We start from the raw sequence: 25,836 nt of genomic DNA, 5'->3' as shown, positions 1-25,836 counted from the left end.
TGCTGATCGGAAAAGAAATGGAACTATGGAAACATACCCTGACATACCAGCTATTGAATCTTTTCAGGGCAGGGCAATGGAAACTGCTTGTGAAAATACTAATCCTTCAGTGAAAGTATGTGTAGGAGAGGCAAAGTTTGTTTTAATGTAGAGTTGTTCCATGATGTGTTGAGTTCCCATAATGGTTTTCTCTTTGATGGTGATGGCAACATTTTCACGAGCAATATTCCTTCACAACAAGTCTTAGATGAAGAAGCTGACAACAATGTTGCTGAAGAATCTGATATACATTTTGGGGTTAACATTAATCTGATTCCTGATGCTTCTGATCTGGATGGGACAATAGGTTTGATGAAATCCACAAATGAATCTGTAACCTCCACAGATTCTGGTTGCAGACATGCTACTAAATCTGTAACCTCCACAGAATCTGATGACGGACATGCTGTTACATCTGTAACCTCCACAGAATCTGATGACGGACATGGTGCTAAGTCAGTAACCTCCACAGAATCTGATGATGGACATGGTGCTAAGTCAGTAACCTCCACAGAATCTGATGATGGAGATGCTGCTAATTCTGTAACCTCCACAGAATCTGATGACGGACATGGTGCTAAGTCAGTAACCTCCACAGAATCTGATGATGGACATGCTGCTAGTTCTGTAACCTCCACAGAATCTGATTACGAACATGCTGTTACATCTGTAATATTCACAGAAGATAATTACATAAATGCTGCTAAATCTGTAACACACACAGACACTGAGGATGATCTTGCATGTGAAGATGATGTCATTGATGCTTTTGGCCCCATGGAAAAAGATCCTGTTGATCGTATAAGAGGAAGAAAGCAAAGAAAGACCAGAAAGACCATGACAATACCAGATGTAGAATATTTCACCAAAGCATTGAAATGTGTAGCATGTATCTTCTCATCAATGTCAAGGAAAAACTTTGAACAACATTTGAAATCCTGTCATCCTGAAATACATATTGTTGTGGAATCTTCAAGTTCTCCAAGTTTCTTGGAAGTTAACCAGAGTGAGAGAGAGGGGGAATCACTGGATGATGCTCTGCTTTGGCTGTATGAAGACCATGATACCTACTATAAGTGTATGAAGAAGAGTTATCTGCGTGAAGATGGTCCTCCATTGTGAAGATGGTCCTCCATTGTGAAGATGGTCCTCCATTGTGAAGATCCATTGCCACCTTCTGGGACACCTCAAGGTCAACCTAGGCCACTGTATGGTTTGTGATGAGATCACTTGTTTGAGACCTGAGCATCATAAGAACATAATAGTGAAAACCCCAAGGTACATTGTGGAGGAAACCAAGAGATCTGCCCAAGTCCTTCTTGGATCAGTTGAACAAAATGGTGTTTCAGTGTGTAATCTCAAACCTTGTCTTGGAACTGAAGAGCTTCGTGAGAAGCTGGATCATCTAAGCACTTTCTGTAGGAACAGGTTTCTCTGTAGTGTGTGTTTAGCATGCCATACCTCTCTGTATTCCATCCACAAACATATCTTGCTGAAGCACCTGAACATGCCACCATTCACTTGTGGTGCCTGTGACTTCAGTGGAGCAGAGCGTTTTGAAGTTGCGCGACATATGCACAGCAAACACCCGTTTGAAACATTGCGCTTGAGGTACTCCCCTGTAGATGATTCTCACCATGTTTTATTTAATGTTGCTGGCAAGAGGCTTCATAAGAAGGAATATGTTCTTGTCGGTTCTAATGGTAGCCACAGACCATCGGATGACAGATCTTTGGAATGCAGAAGATATGAAAGAATCATTGGAGGAAAAAAAAGGTTCACATAGAAGAGTCTACAAGAAGACGGGACAAAACAGGACAAGAGGAAGCTCAGGAAATGATAACGATGTTTTGGGGGAACATCAATGCTCCTGTTGTTCTTTCAGTACAAGATTGATAAAGCTTCTGACTGAGCACAAGAAAAAATGTCATCCCCATTTGGAAATCCTCACTGAAGATACAGAGGAGGAAACGAGTGACTGGTGTGGAAAGATGCAAGTTGAATTGACAGAGGCAGCTTGCAAGTCAAAAGTCAGTGGATGCCCTATGGACACTCTTGTTAAAACATTCTTCAAATGTCAGACCTGCAACTTCAAATCTGAAAGCTTGGATGAGAGTATCAAACATTTGAGATCAAAAAGGCCAGTGAAAATAATAATGCAGTGTTCTCACTGCCCAGCTGTGTTTGGTCAGACTGATACCTTTACCAGACATGTAGATCTCCACCACAAGCAGCAGACTTACAAGTACATTCAGATCCCACTGGAGGCAATGGTGGAGGAGGTGAGCCTGCTTAAGGTGAAGGTCAGGGTGTACTGATGTGTGTTCTGCAGCTACAGATCAATGATGAGGAATAGGTTTGAGACACATTTAGCATGTCATGTCTGTTGCATAACTGGTAGTTTGTTGTGGAGAACAAACAGAAGCCGAGTTCCTGTATCCTTCGTGTGTAGGATGTGTGTTCTGCATCAACAGATCAGTGACGAAGACATGATTTGAGACACACTTGACATGTCACGTCTGTTACATAACTGGCAGTTTGTTGTGAAGAACATCCAAATGACGAGTTTTAGTGTCTTTCTAACGTACGATGTGTTTTCTGCTCCTACAACGCGACAAGGGCAAGGTTGGAGAAAAAATATATTTCCAAATGTTGAACCTGGAAAATTGTTATCTTTATCAAGTTGTTGACAAAACATTACATTGAAAAAAGTAATTATGTTCTTATGGAGTCTTCAGTGCCTAAGTATTATCAGGATGACTGCTGAAATATATGGTACGTCATAGCCTTCTGAACATAACAATGTTAGACAGTGTGTGAGGTAAGTAGATGTTGACAAGTCATCCAAATTACATATTGTTTTTCATTTTCATGGTGACTAGAGAAAGACACTGCACCTGTTCTTACTTTAGATTTCTTCTCGTGTTTGCTGAATAAATAATACATCCCAGCTCAGTGACCTTCCCATGTCACTTTGCCCAGGGGCCGCAGTGCTCATGATTTCATCTCATGGTTTACCAGGATCAAATTCTTTAGTGTACATGTCCTCATGGTCTCAGGGCGGTGGCGAGTTCAAATGGTTAAAGCATTCTCTCACCACTTGAAGACCTGGCTTCGATTTCCTACATAGGTTCAATGAGTGATGCCAATTTCTGGTGTCACTCTTCATGATCTTGCTGGAACATTGCTGAAAGCGGAATGAAACTCACTCACTTGCCCCTGATAACCAACACACAATCACTTTCTTTGTCCTCAGCACTGGTCCTGTGTTAACTATTTTTTTGTTCAAGGAGCTTTGCTGTTAGCTGAGAATGATTTAACGAATTATGTAATTAAAAATGAATTTCTAAGGATTACAACTTCTTGTTTATCGTGTTGAATGACATTTTGATGTAGATTCTTACAAAAACTTTAAACTTGATAATGATGTAAGAATCTACACTGAAATGTCGTTCAGTGCCGTAAACAGGAAGTAGTAATCCATAAAGTTGTATGTCTCAGTTTCGACTCCCCAACTTCTATAATGCAGATTAAAGAATTGATTCTGTAATTTCTTATTTACAGTGTTATAGCGAAACTATATTTTGATGTGCCCCAAATTGCACCACCCATTAAGAAATTTGAGAGATTTGAAATAGTTTTTGCAGGATGTACCGTGTTTAGTGAAATAATCATTGACAATGTTTGACACGATTTTGTCAGTCCAATACTTCCTTCTGTAAGAAATGTAAACAGGCAGTTGCTACTAGAGAATATTCTTTTGATATTTGAAGAAAAATTGATTATTTGGGGCATATTTCTTACGGTACAGAAATTTACTAAAGAGAAACTGAATCAATCATGTTGACATTATTAAGAATTTAATTGAAATCTCATGTCTGATTAGCACAGAATTCTGTACTTCCTGTTTTCATAGTTCAGTCATAAGTTTGATCAGAAGGCATCTCATGTAATCTTATGAACAGGCTGATGGAGAGTGAAGACTTAGTAAAATATCAGCCAAGGTCTAGATTTTCGAAGCTCTCAAATAGTCGAAAGTGCCATACATAAACATTAACTCAGACTATCTTAGCTCTAAGAGAGCTTCGAAAATCTAGGCCCAGGCATACATGATCAGAGACTGTGTACCAGTATTTTACAGATTAACTTTAGAAATGCAGCATTGTGGAAAGGGTGTGCAGCTGTCCACACTTCTTCAATCACTCATGCTTGTTAAAGTTGACGAACAGGATCGGGTGGTCAGGGTGTCATTATATCCCATTTAGATAGATTGATGTTCATGATATTGATCACTGGATTGTCTGGTCTGGACTTGATTTTATACAGACCACCACTGTTGAACAATAAACAAAGAAAAGCCATTTAACTGTTGCCGATGATTTAGTTCTATGGATATTTGAAGTATTTCTATTGCTTTCTGCTCCATCTCAAAAACATATAATATTTTGGTTCTTGAACCTGTCTTTGCAGATTTTCAAAAACCCTTGTGGTTTTATGCAGAACAAGTTCTTTGAATTTATTTTAATGACCTTTTTTTTGTAGGTTGCCATTTCATTTTAAGTGAGTTTTTAATTGTTATTTTTAACGTTTGATTTTGTTTCCTTGAAAGCACAAGAAATTGGTCAAGGTCATGAGGATGACGTGACAGGTCATGGACATATAGGCTTGAAAGTTATTTGTTTGATTATTATTTTTATTATTTGCCATGTTTGCCATTCTTCAGTGATGGCGAAAACATGGAAAATAGTGTTGGGGTCAAGGTCATGAGCCATTAACAAGTTTCAGTTTAAGCATGTTTTGTACTGAGTACATTTGGCCTTGACATGTCCATTACAAATATGTCATTGTCTGTTTACTTTCTTTAATAAAACTGTTGTCTTTTCAAGTCAAGTTTTATTGCTACTTATTCATGCCATGGCTGATTACTAATTATGAATATTAGAGTGTGGGGGTGATTTGATTTTATGCAGCTGCCTGCAATCCATGATGTGTGGTGTATCACTTCTTGTATGCGTTCTGTTTGAAACTGGTCCCAGGCAACTGATACTTGTGGTATGAGGTGACTGGATGGATTAAGTGGTCCAACTTGAGATTTCATTACTTGCCATCCTGACACAACAGCTGGGATTATTGTTCTTGTCAGTGACATGTTTTATCAAATTTTAGCATCAAGTGTTGTGTTAAGCATCAACCCTAAAACGGCTGTAGGGCGTTGTGCTGAGATGCACCTGAAGAGCTGTTCCACCGGCCATTTGTCACCAATTGGTGTGAAGAGTAAAAATAGAACAATGTTCCATGACGGTCTCTTAAACAACTCTATCCGTGATCGATCATAAAATGTCAGATTTCAGATCCTGTTCGGCACAGAGGTTTCAGGGCCATGTGTCTCATTCATGTTTTGTGCACTTATCCCTGTTTCGAGTTATTTAATCATTCATTGTTCTCATTTGAACCTCCATGGACTGTAATAGCCATAGAGTTTCTCAGAATTATTCATCAATGCATTGTTATTCCATAGTTGACTTTGATATTCTCATCAGCTTTAGTTTTCCCTGGTGAGGAGGCAATCCTGCTGCCTTCGATGTTGTCCAGCACAGATGCTCAATATAAGGCTTGGTGTCTTGGGAACTACACACCCAAGAATGCAAGCAAGTGTGAGTGTCATTGGTTTAATGTTGTTAATTGATTTAAGTAATAGCACCACCTTTATATGTAATTTTAAGGGGTTCCTGGGGATTGGTTCTCCCGGCCTTTGTACAGGTTTTACAGCTAGATACATTCTGTCATACTGACTCTCTTGTGAAGGCAGGTGTAGTGGCTCAGATACAGGCACAGTACAAGGTCAAGGTCAGGAGGAGCTGTTTCAACACCAGCTGGGGCATACCACTGCCTTTATGAGACCTAATTGGGAAGAAAAGACTTTAACATCTTTGGTGAAATGCAAGAGGGAAACCTGGTGTAAAGTGAAATTAGGTTAAAAATGCATATATAGCACATGTGCAGTGTGAGTGTACGGGACTGGCCTTACACATTCCGTACAGAAGCATGTCATACAAATCAAACCACATGTGCAGTGTGACTGTACGGGACTGGCCTTACACATTCCATACAGAAGCATGTCATACAAATCAAACCAAATGTACACCATGTTGCAGTTTCACATCGTAGAAAGATAAAATATGAAGACTGACCAATCCTCGTTTTATCCTGGAAAGGCATGTGGGGTAACAAAAGGCATGAAAAGGAAAGAGATTGAGCTGAACACCTTGTGCCATATCCACTATACCACCGGCACAGTGACAGAAAATTGTTATTTCCAACACGGCTAATGGTTTCACTGCATAAAAGCAGTGAATGAAACAGCATCTGCTTGGCGGCCCACTGCTTGGTAATTTCATGGCAGGCTTAAAACTTTATTTTATAGCTGGCCCAATGCACCAATACATTTTCCAAGGGTATAAATTTGACCATGTCATTGACTACGGGACATATTTCGTAAATAGTTTACAACTGTGGTAGCTAGATGATGTCTGTATAGTTCATAATCAGCCCAACTCTAACTTTCACAGATTAGCCTACCCATTTATCTAACACTAAATGTGACTGGTCTAGAGGATGCCTTCAGCCACTGAATAATGTCATTCTTTTCTGCTGTTCTGTTTCAGATGGCAGTGACACTAAACGAATCAACAGTGACCACCAAATTACGACTTTACTTAATTTGCTTTTGCACATGTTTAAGTTTACCTCACTACAAGTAATTCATTAATTACTTTATTGTAACACTATATCTCAATTTCCTATTTTTAATGCAGGGCTGGTTACATGTTAACAGGGCTGGCAACATTTTTTAGCTATCAGCCCAGTGGGCTTTCTGGCATTTTTAGGAGTTTCATACACTTACAAAAGACAAAAAAATTATTTCATTTCTCATGTACAATTGTTTATTGAACTGCTTCAAAACATCAGCACAAAATAGTGGTTTGCAGAAAATAAGCTCCAATCATGACATACAAATACAACTATGGTATAAGAATAAAATGGACGGCATCAAATAATATTAAATAAATAAAAAAATCACCTCATGCTATGAACAAAAATAAAACATTCTTTACTTACCACAAACAGGTGGTAACAAACACTCAATAAACCAAGATGACAATGATCACAAATGTAACTCAACATAATTCAGAAGTCAATAAGGGCCCTAGCACTGATGTAGGCAATGAAGGTGATATTATTGGTGCATGCTCTGGAAACAATTATCACATGTTCAAGGCTGAGATAATGACGGCTGGAGATCAAATACATGGATGGATTATGTTCAGCCGAATTACAACACGATTATTGGCTCTCATGCCAGTGGATGGGAAAAGATAACATGTTTTCATTCACCACGCCTGATGAAATGACAGTTGTATATTTTATATAAATGATTTCACATGAAACCATTATTTAGGAAATGATAAATTAAAGGAGAGGAGGACGGACTGTTGAACCGATGTACTACTGCCCTAAGAACAATCCGACAGGCACGACTACCTCGGAATTATCAGTTCCTTACAACACGCAGGTATGCCTCTTTCTTGTCCTTTTCATATTTATATTGCTTTGGCTACACCATGTGACTATGGATACTACTTGTTGTGTCTACATACATTTTCAATCTATGTATGTTGCTTCAATATTCATAAATATCATGAATGGGATAAATTTATCTTGACATTTGGTGCAATATGTAACACAATATGCAACAGAAAATTTCTCACGTTTGTGCAAAGGAAATCAAATTTCACTCGTAATCTGAATTGCATGACACATGGACGGAATATGTCTTTGGCAAACTGAGACAACAATAATTAACAGAAGAATGTCACTGACTACGGTGAAACAGAATCACACAAAACTGATCATTAAATAAATATACAATAAATATTCATATATCAACACCCATGTGACCTCAACTTGAAGACAAAACAGCTTTCATATGAAATATCAGCCCACAATCATAGCTCCCTTAAACTGAAAATTGAAAAGATGTGATATTGATAACCTCATGAGAAACTTGAATTGAGCAACCAAATAACACGTTCTTGAACAGTACTACTGTCATATCCCACTTCCCTGAAAAGTATTACAGTTATATCCCACTTCCCTGAATATTATCACAGTTAAACCCCACTTCCCTGAACAGTATTACAGTTATGCCCCACTTCCCTGAACAGTATTACAGTTAAACCCCACTTCCCTGAACAGTATTACAGTTACATCCCACTTCCCTGAACAGTATTACAGTTAAACCCCACTTCCCTGAACAGTATTACAGTTAAACCCCACTTCCCTGAACAGTATTACAGTTACATCCCACTTCCCTGAACAGTATTACAGTTAAACCCCACTTTCCTGAACAGTATTACAGTTAAACCCCACTTCCACTTCCCTGAACAGTATTACAGTTACATCCCACTTCCCTGAACAGTTTTTCAGTTAAACCCCACTTCCCTGAACAGTATTTACAGTTAAACCCCACTTCTCTGAACAGTATTACAGTTAAACTCCACTTCCCTGAACAGTATTACAGTTATATCCCGCTTCCCTGAACATCCCATGGATGAGAGAAACCAGTGAGCACAAATGTGCACCAACAAACCAATGCAAACTTTATCTGGACTAACAGGGAATTTGAACCTAGAATGTAGTTACCATGGGTATGCACAACAAATTGCATTGGCTTAAATGAGCTGGACACACTCCATAAAATAACTGGTTGATGGGAGCATTAAGTGATTACAGATTAATACACTCATGCATAGACTATGCAAATATACTGAATCCCAAAATATTTGGGTATCAGTAACATAAGATGGTTACAAGATTATCCCCACAAATATTAACAAGACCTACCCTTTGTTTTATTCACATTTTTGTCTTCACCAACTGGGAAGTTCCAATGCCCATCTGTAGAGCACACTGTCCAGACACTGGGATACCACATCCCCGGGTTTTGCATCTAGGATATCTTATTGCATATTGACCTCTCACCTTGGGATGAAGTGAGCTCATGAGGAGTTACATCTGAACTGTTGATACTGCATCAATCAGGACATGAACCCACAAGAAGAGAATGCAAGACTACAGATTCAACAACACATTGGGAAGGTGTCTTGAGTTGACAGCTGATATTTCTTGACATCATACCTGGATTAAGCTTGTGTGAAATACATGTACATATACATGGGACTGCATATATATGTTTGTCAACTAAACCCATGTCTTTCAGCTTTGGCTGAAGACCCAGACTAGTATTAAACTATCAATACATACAGTGTATCATAAGTTGCTTCAGTTATCACGATTCTCTACTAATGTTATTGAGCAAGAAGACCAGTCTGAAAGTGGGCATGGACGGACATTCTCATCTTCAGTGCATAAAACATCAACATCTCTGAGAATACATAGTGTGAGGATGACTAATCTAATCAGTGCATTGGCCATGGCATGAACGGACATCATCACTTTAAGTTTGTAACATGTCTGTGTCTCCAGGACTACAACATATATGAGGATGAACTATTTAATTCTCCACCAACTTCCAGGGATATGGAGAATATCCTCAGTTCATGTGTGCAGACATTAATATCTCACAATACATATGTGGATGATTAATCTACTCCCTGCAGACTACCAAGGACAAGGACAGACATCCTAAATTCCAGTGTTATATAATATCCCCATTCCTGAAAGTGTCAAGTCATAAGGAGGACAAATTCTCCCCTCTTGTGATTTCTAATTAGTTAGGCCAAGTCTTCGTTACACAGTCCAACAGAAGAAACCTAGTCCCTTCATATCATGAACATGTTAATGTCACTGATACAAGGAAACACTCATAAACTGAAGCAATGTTGGCTGAAGCAGGTGATTGGGTTGTTCTCTGGTTAAGACAGGCATGTTATACAATCATATCACATGTCTGTCTACGTCTCACGAAATACATGAGCTGTACATGAACATATACATATATATATAAATATATACAATACCTTGAATGTGCACCATAAAGTATCCTGTTAATTGTCTGACAGGAAACCTGGAGAGGCGTCTCTAGACCTATCCAAATACCATCATCAAATAAAAACACACCTGATATTGATGATGGTAAATGAGGTGCTGAGATTTGATGCTATCTCCACGGTAATGTGCATGGTAATCCATGCTATGTTTTTGCTCACCACTTCATATCTTAAAGCTCAGAATATTATGGACATCTGGGATAAACAAGTGCAATATTTGGTGTTGCAAGGAATGTTCAGATATCTCGCCTTCAAGATGCACCACATGTTGGCTTTCCTTAGCAAAACCGGGGGCGAGTGTCCTGTTTAATTTGTTTAATCCTGTATGTAATTCTGAGGACAACCAGTTATATTAATAAGGTTCAATTAAGCAACCTTCGAAATTGTGACCCGTTTCCTACACAAATATAAACATTTATAAACTATCACACTGATCAACATGGTCATATTTTAAAAGATTTTACTCAAATTTACCCGCTATTGAATCTCAACGTAGCACGGAAGACAATATGTTTAATACAACTATTGAAAAATAGGAGCAGAATTGGTCCATTTATTCATTGTCTGGCTGTCCTCAGAAACATAGCAGCACCCAGAAATCTATACAATGATATGTTTAATATAACCGGCTCCTCTATAGATATGGTCACTAATCACTCGTATTCTGATGTCCCACAACACATTCATAATATTAATCGGCAGCATGGACCCAAACACAAAGATGCACAGCCATAAAGAAACAGACACTTACTACAAGGAGGAGGAAAGAGTGAGTGAGTTTAGTTTTACGCCGCTCTTAGAAATATTCCTGTAATACCACAGCGGGAGACACCAGAAATGGGCTTCAGACAATGTACCCTTGTGGGGAATAGAACCCAGGCCTTCAGCGTGATGAACAAAAGCTTAACCATTAGGCTACCCCACCACCCTAGGACAAGAGCCTGAGGCTTGTCATAGATGTTGACCCGAAACACTTTGGAGGGAGTACATGCATGAACTGTGAGGCATTAGTAGAACACTGGACTTCCATACAGCAGAAAGGGAAATCGAAGGAATGATCACCCAAACACTGAATGAACAAGTGAAAAAAGAATATCAATAGCATTCATATGTACTTCTCAATAAGTACTTTGATAATTTAATATCAGATAAAAGTTGAAAATTTTAAGGGGCATGCATTTAATTTGTTTAGGTAGGGCTGTGACCAAAAATGACATATGATGAGACCATGTTAATTTGGATGGGTGATAAAACTTGGTAAACCAAATGTGTAAACAAATGACTGGCACAGGGTGATGTTCATTTAAGCCTGCACAGATCATAATACAAGATTTTGAAGGAGCATGGTTTGTAGACTAAGGGATATTGAGTGAATGAGTGAGTGTGTTTAGTTTTATGCTGCCCTCAGCAGTATTCCTGCTACACGGTGGTGGTCTGAAAATCCAATGATCAATAGAATGAGCAATGATCTACGCAATTAGGACACGATGATCTGTCAACCAAGTGAGCAAGACTGACCATGTGATCTTATTAGTCACCTTTCACGACAAGCATTCTTCACTGAAGACCAACTCTAATCTAGACCTTCATGGGTCAAAGGGATTTTGATATACTTGTACTTATAGTGGCCACTCACAGATCTAAATACATCTCCATTCAACATAAAAAGTACAGATTTTGAATACTCAGGTCTGGCAACTCACAATACCAAGAGCAACTTTCACAAAACAGTCTTTGTGCCAAGACGCTTGCTTGTCTATGTCTTTTGTATCAATGGGACCAGGAATGTATCCAACAGATAGTTACCATAGTAATACTGTCTATAATAGTCATAATGCCTGGGTTGAATAAACAGTTACAACACATCTTAACAAAATACCTTCCAAATATTGCTGCGCATGTTCTTGGGTAACTACAGTGCATGTATTGCATGAAAGAACAAGTGCATGGAGAAGATTTTTACAGAGGTAAATTGTTTAACAATTTATCTAAATAACTCATCAGTTTAATATTTTACTCCATTTACTCAGTATCCCAGTTGGAAAGCACTTAATTATACCTTGAGTAATTAAACTACAAACTCCAGCACAAAGACAACATCTTTTTTTATAGATTAGACTGACTGCAGCTCAATCCATGGCACATTAAGTTAAATGTTATGACCCAAATGAATCCATTCTGCTTCTGAAGACATCATGGACAGATGAAAGAGGTGGTGTTTTCTGTCGTTGCCTTGCTGACACACTGTAGTACCCACAATCCACTAGAGTATCGTCTATCATATTTTGCATCTGTTCATATGTAATTCCAACATCATGAAAGTCAGGATTGTAACTCCGAGTTGCTGCAAAACAAGATTCATCTTTATTAGCTCAATTCCCTAAAAACATATCTTCTGTGATACTTACAGTGACAAAGAAAATAAAATCATAAAATACATGTAATCATTGTGAAACATCCTGGGGTATTCACACATACCTGTATAGTAATCATAACACTATGTAGTTGTCTCACAACCTGTTCCCATTATTACTCATGTCCTCGTATCACGTCTCTGTTACCATATCAGGGATTAGTCAAGCATTCAAACTGAGTTCCCCTGGCAGGAAGACAGGCAATTTCTATTATTTTCTTTGTTGAAACTGGGGTCTATTTGAGTTTCATTTCATAATATTTTCTCAAACCTTTATTTCTATGTGTTGAGTTATCACACACCTTTGTCCAGTTGTGAAAACCCACACCAGTTATTACATGTGTCTTGTTATCACACACTTTTGTCCACTTACCACACACTGGGCATCTCCAGTTAACACAAATGCAACCCAGCTATCACAACCAGTGCACTGAACAACTTATCAAACATCCCATCTAGTTATCAAAGAATTCTGTCAAGTTCTTACACACCCTGGTCTATTCTCATACAGTTCTGTTCACATATCTCACCCAGCTTTTCTGCACTGAACAACTTATCAAACATCCCATCTAGTTATCAAAGAATTCTGTTAAGTTCTTACACACCCTGGTCTATTCTCATACAGTTCTGTTCACATATCTCACCCAGCTTTTCTGCACTGAACAACTTATCAAACATCCCATCTAGTTATCAAAGAATTCTGTCAAGTTCTTACACACCCTGGTCTATTCTCACACAGTTCTGTTCAGATATCTCACCCAGCTTTTCTGCACTGAAGGAGAACATCTCCTGATCGGACAAGGAGAATTTCTGTTTTCTCTGTTTTTCTGGTACTCCCAGGTTCAAGTCTATAACATCACGTGACCCTTGCAGCAGCTGAAATGTTCATTAGGAATAAGTGAGTGAGTGAGTGAGCTTAGTTTCATGGCGCGCTAAGAAATATGGGTCTGTAAACAATCAAGTCTGGATCAGAAAACAACAGCATGTGCAGCAATCTGTGCAAGTGGGAACTCATGACATGTGTCAACCCAGTCAGCATGCCTGACCACTAAATCGCATTAGTTGCCTCTTATGACAAGCATGGTTTACTGAAGTCCAATATTCTAACCCAGACCTTCACACGTTTCATTGGGAATATAAACGTATTCTGCCTTCCAACAAGGGAGATAAGTCTAACCAGCCTTCTAACAAGGGAGACAAGTCTGACCAGCCTTCCACCAAGGGAGACAAGTCTAACCAACATTCCATCAAGAGAGAGAAGTCTAACCAAATGTCCATCAAGGGAGATAGGTCTGGCCAGTCTTCTAACAACAGAGACAAGTATGACCAATCTTCCAACAAGCGAGACAAGTCAGACTAACGTTTCCACAAAGGAGGACAATCTTGTCCAACCTATCAACAGGGGAGACAAATCAAGTTCTTCACCATCTTCACCACATATGACAATGTAAGTATAACCTACCCTGTGTGACTGACAATCCTCCAAGAGAAACAATTTTGACAAAACATTCAACCAAGGGAGAGAATTTGGACTTACCTTCCTGAGCTCATTCTTGAGATTCATCGAAGTGCTGTTTGGAGAGAAGAGTGCTCGCTTGAACTGTTCAATCATTCTCCTCTTGCTGTTAGGACACAGTGTTGGAGGCATCTGAAACACAAGGAGCCAAAATAATAGTGGTTATAATCACTCATTCTTCAAATTTCTACTTCAGAAATATTTGCGCTGAAAAGGTCCCAGAACCTATCAATCTGAGGCATTAAAATGGTGAGTATTGAACCCTTGATTATCTGATCGTGACACTGTTACTTACAGGTCACCACCATACAGCTGGAATATTGCTGAGTGTGGTGTTAAACAAACAAAAATGTGGAAATGCACAATGACAGCTGAACATGAAAAATAATGCAATTAGTGAACATGTTTGATTGTTTGACAGTTACCTATGGCTATAGCAACATGACAGCTGAATGTGGGAAGCAACCTTGAAGTGCCAGCAGTGAGTGAGTTTAGTTTTACATCTCCATGGCAAGGGACACTAGAAATGGTCTTCACACAGTGTGCCAGTGTGGGGAAACTAACCTGGATCTTAAGTGTGATAAGTGAATGCCAGGTGTTAAGTTGTAACACATGTTATATTTTGGGATTATACTTTCTCAGCAAAGTAAAGATTCTAGTACTTTTGTTAGGTTGAGTCTGATCCAGGATTCAAACCCAAACTCTCTGATTCAATCACCTAATTGTCAGCACACAAAGTCAGCCATCTAACCCACACAGGCACAAAGATGGAAGTCGAACAACTGATAGCTGGCTCTGGGGATGTGAGGGAAATCAAGTGTTACACTGATAAGTCATGATACTTAAACAGGATTAATCTGGGAGAAAAAATAGGCTCCACACATAGAACCTAGAGGCAGGGTGAGAAATGGTACCTAAGCCTACCCCACTGTCCCAACTGTTGGTGAAGGCTTACCTGAGTGACATAGATGATCTTGTGAAGCTGGTGCAGCATCTGTATAATGGGGTCACTGATCTCTCGCAGGCGGTTTGGAGATATTGCCAGAGTGGCGGCACTTCCTGTAAAGGATCAAAGTTTACATGTGGTGTACAGTGAATCAGACTTACTACTGATTTTCATGGAGCACCTGTTCATGAATGCATTCCGCTATAACAAGTATGAGAGAGTGAATTTCTATGTATGACTCCCTGAAACATTAACATGAGTAAACTCATAACATGATAAATATGATAAATATTTGAAAAATATCAAAACACTTACGAGAACGATTTTCGAGCTTATGAGACACATGAGCTAACGTAGTGTCATTTGAGCTCTGAGATCGTCGGAAGTTTGGTTTGTTATCTCCCCTTCCAACAAGCGCAGGTTCAACAGGAGCCGTGATCGGGGACTGGCTGTTATTAGGGGATGGGTCACCAGAACTGAGACCAGAATCTCGACTTGACTTTGCTATGACATGGTAAAACAAAAAATATATGTCTGATTTCGTACAGTGGCAGGACAGTGTTTCTGTGCTCTTTCTCAATAAAACTTTTGTAATGTGATACGTTATTTTACTAGATCTAAAAAATATATTATACCTTTCCAGAAATGGTAGCGGATATTCCATTTTATGAACATATACCAATGCCAATGATATATCCATACCATCCATCCATTTTATGAACATATACCAATGCCAATGATATATCCATACCATCCATCCATTTTATGAACATATACCAATGCCAATGATATATCCCTACCATCCATCCACTTTATGAACATATACCAATGCCAATGATATATCCATACCATCCATCCATTTTATGAACATATACCAATGCCAATGATATATCCATACCATCCATCCATTTTATGAACATACACCAATGCCAATGATATATCCATACCATCCATCCACTTTATGAACATATACCAATGCCAATGATATATCCATACCATCCATCCACTTTATGAACATATACCAATGCCAATGATATATCCATACCATCCATCCATTTTATGAACATACACCAATGCCAATGATATATCCATACCATCCATCCATTTTATGAACACATACCAATGCCAATGATATATCCCTACCATCCATCCACTTTATGAACATATACCAATGCCAATGATATATCCATACCATCCATCCATTTTATGAACATATACCAATGCCAATGATATATCCATACCATCCATCCACTTTATGAACATATACCAATGCCAATGATATATCCATACCATCCATCCATTTTATGAACATACATATACCAATGCCAATGATATATCCATACCATCCATCCATTTTATGAACACATACCAATGCCAATGATATATCCCTACCATCCATCCACTTTATGAACATATACCAATGCCAATGATATATCCATACCATCCATCCATTTTATGAACATATACCAATGCCAATGATATATCCATACCATCCATCCACTTTATGAACATATACCAATGCCAATGATATATCCATACCATCCATCCATTTTATGAACATACACCAATGCCAATGATATATCCATACCATCCATCCATTTTATGAACACATACCAATGCCAATGATATATCCCTACCATCCATCCACTTTATGAACATATACCAATGCCAATGATATATCCATACCATCCATCCATTTTATGAACATATACCAATGCCAATGATATATCCATACCATCCATCCACTTTATGAACATATACCAATGCCAATGATATATCCATACCATCCATCCATTTTATGAACATACATATACCAATGCCAATGATATATCCATACCATCCATCCATTTTATGAACACATACCAATGCCAATGATATATCCATACCATCCATCCATTTTATGAACATACATATACCAATGCCAATGATATATCCATACCATCCATCCACCTTATGAACATATACCAATGCCAATGATATATCCATACCATCCATCCACTTTATGAACATATACCAATGCCAATGATATATCCATACCATCCATCCATTTTATGAACATACATATACCAATGCCAATGATATATCCATACCATCCATCCATATTATGAACATATACCAATGCCAATGATATATCCCTACAGATCAAACATTTCCCAAGGGATGAGATAAATTGTCACACTTTTCCCTTCATCATCAGCTTCCTTCTTGGCTTCATCATTTGCATTTTATCAATCTTGTAAATCCAACATCCCCTACTTTTTATGAATTGAAATTATTGTATATAAGATGAAATTAAACCTTATATGAAAGACTTACACTGGTTTGGAATTTCTAGAGTAAGCAATGAGAATGGGTCTCGCTTTGCTGCTCTACGACGAGCATCTCGGAAGAGTTTGGGTGTAGGTGGAGGAGGAGGTGGGTGTGGAACAGACGATGATTTCCGGGAGCTGACACGCCCCCGTGACCGTGTGCTACCTGCACTGCTCTCTCTGCTCTCACTGCCACTGCTGGGGCAGCTCTCATCATCACTTGTCCATCCTGGGAACAGAGCAAATAGTTTTCTCAGTTATTTCTTTGATTGCCTGCCCGAGGACTGCCTACCAATGGTGAGTAGCCTACTTCTGGATGACTGCCTACTGATGATGAGTGGTCTGCTACTTGATTGATTGCCTAACGATGATGAATGGCCTACGGCTTGATGACAGATTACTGATGAGTGGCCTACTGCTTGATGACTGTCTGCCAACAGTAAGTGGCCTACTATTTGATGATTGCTAAAGAATAGTAGGTGGCCATTCGATGACTAGCTACCAAGAGTAAGTTGCCTACTGCTTGTTGATTGATAACTGATAAGTGGCATACTGCTTGATGATTGATTATTGAAGGTGACCTACTGCTTGATGACTGCCTACTGAAAATGAGTGGCCAACTGCTTGATAATTGATTAGTGATGATGAGTAGCCTATTGCTCGATGATAAATTACTGATGGTGGCCTACTGCTTGATGATTGATTATTGATGATGAGTGACCTACTGCTTGTGAAAATGATGAGTGGCCTACTGCTTGCCTACTGATGAGTGGCATACTGCTTGATAATTGCCTATCAATGATGAGTGGTCTACTGCTTGTGAAACTGATGAGTGGCCTACTGCTTGATGATTGATTATTGATGATGAGTGGTCTACTGCTTGTGAAACTGATGAGTGGCCTACTGCTTGATGACTCCCTACTGATGATGAGTGGCCTACTGCTTGTGAAAATGATGAGTGGCATACTGCTTGCCTACTGATGAGTGGCATACTGCTTGATAATTGCCTATCAATGATGAGTGGACTACTGCTTGATGACTCCCTACTGATGATGAGTGGCCTACTGTCTGACTATTGCCTACTAAAGGATGATTAACTTTTGATGGACTACAGTGAAAATAGTGACAAACTTGTGAGTAAATGGTAAAGAGAATGGCAGGGTGCAGGGTGACTGAGGGGTCCACTGTTGGCAGAGGGCCTACCTTGCTCAGCCATTTCCTGCTCCGTGTCCTGTTGATCAGTACCAGAGGATGAGGAACTAGCTTTCTCCTTGCGAGACTCCAGCCCATCAAGAAACACCCCATCACTGCTCTCAGAATCCTGATGGGATTTAAGAAGTGGGTTTAAATATTTTGTAAACATCTGACAATACTACCTGTAGAGATAGTGAAAGCCAATTATGTTGTTGATAATTTTCAAAATCTACTCTACATCATTAGTTCATCTATACTCTGGTGTCATCAAATTTCTTCAGGGACAGTCGTTCAGTTACTGATGCCTTCATGTCATATCCCACCTACAGGCATCACTACCACTAGCAGACAGGTTGTCCAGCTTGTCATATCTCACCTTAAAGCCTGCAGCACCCCCACTAGCAGACAGGTTAGCCAGCTTGTCATATCTCTCTTGTGATGCCAGAAATAATTTGTGGTAGTTCTGCATGTTTCGATTTGCCTCAAAGAAATGCCTGCCAATCACAAACTATGTGTGAGTGTGATAACAACAAAATATCTACCAAAAATGCAGAAAGCAGATTAACTCTCTCTGTTATTGTAGATATGTTACAAGATGTCATACCATACATGAACAACAATATCCTAATATATATATTATCCCTATATAATATCACCAGAGATAGGCTTCATATATTGTCACCATGTAAACAATCAAACGATAGCTTTCAGTGTGAGCAAAGACTTTAACTGCAGTGAAAACTCATAATTTTGAACTTAACAGAAAAGCTACATGCTGTCTACTTTAGTTATCCTATAAATGAACACACTAGACAAGGACAACAATGACAGTTCGACATATCAGTCAGTTCATTATAGGCATGCTCGTAATAAACACAGTGTACTGACTCTTGTAAGATGTGTGAAATCTGCTTACTTCTGTGTTCGCTTCCTCTCTCTGTCCAGCTTCTTCTCCAGACTCATCTGTTGAATCCTCAGGGTGTCCATGTTGACCAGCAGAATGTCCACCAGCTGCCCGCTCAGCTGCAGAATGTCTGGTCGTGACTCAGGGCACGCTGTGATACAGCTGTAACAAAGGTCCAGTGTGAAACATGTCGTGACTCAGGGCACGCTGTGATACAGCTGTAACAAAGGTCCAGTGTTAAGCATGTCGTGACTCAGGGCATGCTGTGATACAGATGTAACAAAGGTCCAGTGTTAAGCATGTCGTGACTCAGGGCATGCTGTGATACAGATGTAACAAAGGTCCAGTGTTAAGCATGTCATGACTCAGGGCATGCTGTGATACAGCTGTAACAAAGGTCCAGTGTTAAGCATGTCGTGACTCAGGGCATGCTGTGATACAGATATAACAAAGGTCCAGTGTTAAGCATGTCGTGACTCAGGGCATGCTGTGATACAGATGTAACAAAGGTCCAGTGTTAAGCATGTCGTGACTCAGGGCATGCTGTGATACAGCTGTAACAAAGGTCCAGTGTTAAACATGTCGTGACTCAGGGCACGCTGTGATACAGCTGTAACAAAAGTCCAGTGTGAAACATGTTGTGACTCAGGGCATGCTGTGATACAGATGTAACCAAAGTCCAGTGTGAAACATGTTGTGACTCAGGGCCTGCTGTGATACAGATGTAACAAAGGTCCAGTGTTAAACATGTCATGACTCAGGGCATGCTGTGATACAGATGTAACAAAAGTCCAGTGTTAAACATGTCATGACTCAGGGCATGCTGTGATACAGATATAACAAAGGTCCAGTGTGAAACATGTCATAACTCAGGGCATGCTGTGATACAGATGTAACAAAGGTCCAGTGTTAAACATGTCATGACTCAGGGCATGCTGTGATACAGATGTAACAAAGGTCCAATGTTAAACATGTCATGACTCAGGGCATGCTGTGATACAGATGTAACAAAGGTCCAGTGTTAAACATGTCGTGACTCAGGGCATGCTGTGATACAGATGTAACAAAGGTCCAGTGTTAAACATGTCGTGACTCAGGGCATGCTGTGATACAGATGTAACAAAGGTCCAGTGTTAAACATGTCGTGACTCAGGGCATGCTGTGATACAGATGTAACAAAGGTCCAGTGTTAAACATGTCGTGACTCAGGGCATGCTGTGATACAGATGTAACAAAGGTCCAGTGTTAAGCATGTCATGACTCAGGGCATGCTGTGATACAGATGTAACAAAGGTCCAGTGTTAAACATGTCGTGACTCAGGGCATGCTGTGATACAGATGTAACAAAGGTCCAGTGTTAAGCATGTTGTGACTCAGGGCATGCTGTGATACAGATGTAACAAAGGTCCAGTGTTAAACATGTCATGACTCAGGGCATGCTGTGATACAGATGTAACAAAGGTCCAATGTTAAACATGTCATGACTCAGGGCATGCTGTGATACAGATGTAACAAAGGTCCAGTGTTAAACATGTCATGACTCAGGGCATGCTGTGATACAGATGTAACAAAGGTCCAATGTTAAACATGTCATGACTCAGGGCATGCTGTGATACAGATGTAACAAAGGTCCAGTGTTAAACATGTCATGACTCAGGGCATGCTGTGATACAGATGTAACAAAGGTCCAGTGTTAAACATGTCATGACTCAGGGCATGCTGTGATACAGATGTAACAAAGGTCCAGTGTTAAACATGTCGTGACTCAGGGCATGCTGTGATACAGATGTAACAAAGGTCCAATGTTAAGCATGTCATGACTCAGGGCATGCTGTGATACAGATGTAACAAAAGTCCAGTGTTAAACATGTCATGACTCAGGGCATGCTGTGATACAGCTGTAACAAAAGTCCAATGTGAAACATGTTGTGACTCAGGGCATGCTGTGATACAGCTGTAACAAAGGTCCAGTGTTAAACATGTCATGACTCAGGGCATGCTGTGATACAGATGTAACAAAGGTCCAGTGTTAAGCATGTCGTGACTCAGGGCATGCTGTGATACAGCTGTAACAAAAGTCCAATGTGAAACATGTTGTGACTCAGGGCATGCTGTGATACAGATGTAACAAAAGTCCAATGTGAAACATGTTGTGACTCAGGGCATGCTGTGATACAGTTGTAACAAGGTCCAGTGTGAAACATGTTGTGACTCAGGGCATGCTGTGATACAGCTGTAACAAAAGTCCAATGTGAAACATGTTGTGACTCAGGGCATGCTGTGATACAGCTGTAACAAAGGTCCAGTGTTAATCATGTCGTGACTCAGGGCATGCTGTGATACAGCTGTAACAAAAGTCCAATGTGAAACATGTTGTGACTCAGGGCATGCTGTGATACAGATGTAACAAAGGTCCAGTGTTAAGCATGTCGTGACTCAGGGCATGCTGTGATACAGCTGTAACAAAAGTCCAATGTGAAACATGCTGTGACTCAGGGCATGCTGTGATACAGCTGTAACAAAAGTCCAATGTGAAACATGTTGTGACTCAGGGCATGCTGTGATACAGATGTAACAAAAGTCCAATGTTAAGCATGTCATGACTCAGGGCATGCTGTGATACAGATGTAACAAAGGTCCAATGTTAAGCATGTCATGTCTCAGGGCACGCTGTGATACAACTTAACAGACATCCAAAGTCATGCTTATCCAAGGGGATATGTATCCCAGACATCTCACCTTCTGATGGAAGACCTCAGCCTTTCGGAGTAGTCCTCCTCCGGAATGGGCAAGTAGTCTGCTTCCACGATCTGGCAACATACATTTCAGTGTAGACAACAACAATAAAGATGACTTTGTTGCAATAACCAAAATAGATGCATGACTATTCATATTACTGCGTATTTTTAACTTGACGAATTCACAGTTACCTACAAGCAAACACAGATTTCTTACTGTTGGCTTTTGTGCCAAGTCACTGACATTTTGAACTGTTGAGAATCAAACCTGTTGAGGAGTAAAGAGCTAGGTTACCATCGCTACTAAGAATCCAACCTAATTATTGAGCTATATTACAAGCTGCTGCACTACCCTGTTCCCCTTGATCAGCATAAAACATTTAGAGAACTTTCATCCGGCATTTAAAATGCAATAAGTTTATTTAGACGTGGAAACTATCCCTGACAGTAGTCACACGGCCTTTTCAAGGTAATTTCAACAGGGCTATTCAAGGAAGGTTCCAATCTATATTTTTTCCAAATAGGAAAATTCAGCTAAAGAACATCCCCCCAGTGTCTCTCCTACCTTTGTAGCGAGGGTGAGCATGTTGTTGCTGAAGAAGGGTGGGTTGAGAGTACACATCTGGTACAAGATACACCCAAGGGCCCACATGTCAGCCTTCTCCCCATACGGCTGATTCTGAACTATCTCCGGGCTGAAAGTACAACAAAAGATCAGTTTGTCATAACCAAGTCAAAATCAGCAAATTAGACTAAATTCTGAAATGGTTACTTTGAAATAAAACATGAATATCATTACCTCTGAGCCACAATAAAACATGAGATGAACTTGTCATGAGAACCTTCTCTAACCAAAACAACTGAAATTAAACTTTGTCTACAGTTTAAAACATCACACTTGCCAATTTTCCAGTCATCTGAATGATGTTAATATATAATCATTGATGGCAGTTTGTATATAACTGAATCAAACACAACTGTCCCAATAACTAATGTCACACAGAATATAGCATTGCCCCCTCTCCAGCTGATGTCATCCAGTTTACATGAAAATATCATTGTCCCCACAACAAAAGATTGCTATGTCACTTTTAATAAAGTACTGTCCCCACAATTGATGTTGGCTAACTCACCATGAATACAGAATTGTCCCCACAACAACTGTCAATGGACTCACCATGAATACAGTATTGTCCCCACAACTACTGTCAATGGACTCATCATGAATACAGTATTGTCCCCACAACTACTGTCAATGGACTCACCATGAATAAAGTATTGTCCCCACAACTACTGTCAATGGACTCACCATGAATACAGTATTGTCCCCACAACTACTGTCAATGGACTCACCATGAATACAGTATTGTCCCCACAACTACTGTCAAAGGACTCACCATGAATACAGTATTGTCCCCACAACTACTGTCAATGGACTCATCATGAATACAGTATTGTCCCAACAACTACTGTCAATGGACTCATCATGAATACAGTATTGTCCCCACAACTACTGTCAATGGACTCACCATGAATACAGTATTGTCCCCACAACTACTGTGAAAGGACTCACCATGAATACAGTATTGTCCCCACAACTACTGTGAAAGGACTCACCATAAATACAGTATTGTCCCCACAACTACTGTGAAGGACTCACCATGAATACAGTATTGTCCCCACAACAACTGTCAATGGACTCACCATGAATACAGTATTGTCCCCACAACTACTGTCAAAGGACTCACCATGAATACAGTATTGTCCCCACAACTACTGTGAAGGACTCACCATGAATAAAGTATTGTCCCCACAACTAGTGTCAATGGACTCACCATGAATACAGTATTGTCCCCACAACTACTGTGAAAGGACTCACCATGAATACAGTATTGTCCCCACAACTACTGTGAAAGGACTCACCATGAATACAGTATTGTCCCCACAACTACTGTGAAGGACTCAACATGAATAAAGTATTGTCCCCACAACTACTGTCAATGGACTCACCATGAATACAGTATTGTCCCCACAACTACTGTCAAAGGACTCACCATGAATAAAGTATTGTCCCCACAACTACTGTGAAGGACTCACCATGAATACAGTATTGTTCCCACAACTACTGTCAATGGACTCACCATGAATACAGTATTGTCCCCACAACTACTGTCAAAGGACTCACCATGAATAAAGTATTGTCCCCACAACTGATGTCATCTTGCTGCAGTCACTTCTCTTCTGTTTGGCCAACCCAAAGTCAGCTAATAAAATAAAATAAATGTGCTTGCGGTAAAGTGACCATGTTCACTTTTAGTATATAATCTTTCTGAATCTTTCTTTTCATCCTGAATGAAATATATATTTAGAGGTTTGTACTTCATGGTCCAAAATAGCTGAATCAAATTTGTGTAATCTGTATTTCATGTCATGAAGATTGATGTAATACACGCAGGAAGATATTCTGATGGAGGTTCAAAATATATTGAACAGCAAAAGAAATGTAACTCTTTTTTTTGTCAAGATTTTAAATAGAAGACCTAAACATGAAGGCTTACTTTCATGAGATTTCATTTTTCCAAAAACTTGAGTTTCTTTTGCTCTTCAGTATAGTCACGTCATTTGGTACTAAAGCTTAGAGTTTAAACTTCTGAGACATCTCTTTCTCTAGATCTTCTTCTGAGTGACTGGCATTTGATTCTGTCTAATACGAATACCTTTGTACAAATGTGCATGGTTCTTCAACTTACTGAACGTGACCTTGTCATTTTCCCCAAGCATGATATTGTTTGGTGTGAGGTCTCGATGGACGATACCCTTCTCCTTGTGCAGATACCTCAGTGCCAGCACCATCTATATCAAGAACATCACAATGAGATTTTGGCACGTACTGTAACCAGCATTTGACTTTAAGGATTCCAGAGCTCCATGAAGTTTAGGGCATTGATTGGAATTCAATGACCCACTTAATTTTCAACATTTTTGGGTGATGACAAGTACCCCAAGACATGTATAATGTTTTGTGAGACAAAGAATGAAATTAAGTCCAACAATTCAATAAACCTCCAGTACGGATAGCAAGGCAGCACCTTAGAAGACTTGGACACCTGTGATGCCTTCAGCATAATTCACTGATATTTAATACCATAATCAGCCACATTTAAGTTATGTGAACAATTTCAATAATTAAGCATCAACTGGGAAATCTAACAACTGACATCAATCTACCATTTTTGAATACAACATGTGTCAACCAAGTCAATGATGTTGAAGATTCTAACCTAAAACCTAAGATTCTAATTCTAACCTGCATCATCTGATTCAAACAGGCAACCAGACATAAAGAAAAATTTGTTCATCAGCCATCTCTCACACCTCATTCCACATCTGTGATTGTGCTTCTGAGGTAAACAAAATGTACTTAGATACCTGCATGAATATATTCCATATCCTTGTCTCCTGAAACTTTTCCTTTTTCTCCTTCAGTGAGCTGAAATGTTCCCCAAGCGGAGCGCCCTCTATCAGCTCCATGACAATGTAAAGACGCTCACCTGCACATGACAGTACAATTAGATTAGATGCTCAGCTGACATTCTCATGAATACAGAATTCCTACCCAATAATGAAGTGTGTTATGATCAGAAGTAGTTGTAGCATTTGACACACAAGGACACATATCAAAACCATCACAGTAAAAAATATTGAAA

General features: G+C 39.5%; 1 protein-coding gene across 2 annotated transcripts in view; it reads right to left on the bottom strand.

Moving 5' to 3' along the window:
* Positions 1 to 11,879: 11,879 nt before the first annotated feature.
* LOC137255601 (serine/threonine-protein kinase Nek10-like) overlaps positions 11,880 to 25,836 on the bottom strand; it is a 43,207-nt gene continuing 29,250 nt past the window's right edge. For both annotated transcript variants that reach the window (XM_067793038.1, XM_067793039.1), the window contains exons 20-33: positions 25,559 to 25,680; positions 24,880 to 24,982; positions 24,315 to 24,393; positions 22,695 to 22,824; positions 22,131 to 22,201; positions 19,404 to 19,553; positions 18,864 to 18,981; positions 18,497 to 18,614; positions 17,301 to 17,522; positions 15,300 to 15,488; positions 14,994 to 15,097; positions 14,060 to 14,170; positions 13,281 to 13,398; positions 11,880 to 12,453 (exon numbers count right to left, since the gene is read on the bottom strand). In XM_067793038.1, the coding sequence (XP_067649139.1) occupies positions 12,266 to 12,453; positions 13,281 to 13,398; positions 14,060 to 14,170; positions 14,994 to 15,097; positions 15,300 to 15,488; positions 17,301 to 17,522; positions 18,497 to 18,614; positions 18,864 to 18,981; positions 19,404 to 19,553; positions 22,131 to 22,201; positions 22,695 to 22,824; positions 24,315 to 24,393; positions 24,880 to 24,982; positions 25,559 to 25,680 (1,823 nt within the window). In that variant the 3' untranslated portion in view covers positions 11,880 to 12,265. The remainder of the gene's footprint in view (positions 12,454 to 13,280; positions 13,399 to 14,059; positions 14,171 to 14,993; positions 15,098 to 15,299; positions 15,489 to 17,300; positions 17,523 to 18,496; positions 18,615 to 18,863; positions 18,982 to 19,403; positions 19,554 to 22,130; positions 22,202 to 22,694; positions 22,825 to 24,314; positions 24,394 to 24,879; positions 24,983 to 25,558; positions 25,681 to 25,836) is intronic.

The sequence above is a fragment of the Haliotis asinina genome, chromosome 11 (genome assembly GCF_037392515.1).
Source record: "Haliotis asinina isolate JCU_RB_2024 chromosome 11, JCU_Hal_asi_v2, whole genome shotgun sequence".
Lineage (NCBI taxonomy): Eukaryota > Metazoa > Mollusca > Gastropoda > Lepetellida > Haliotidae > Haliotis > Haliotis asinina.
The sequence above is the reverse complement of the archived record's forward strand: the minus strand, read 5'-3'. Positions and strand labels throughout refer to the sequence as shown.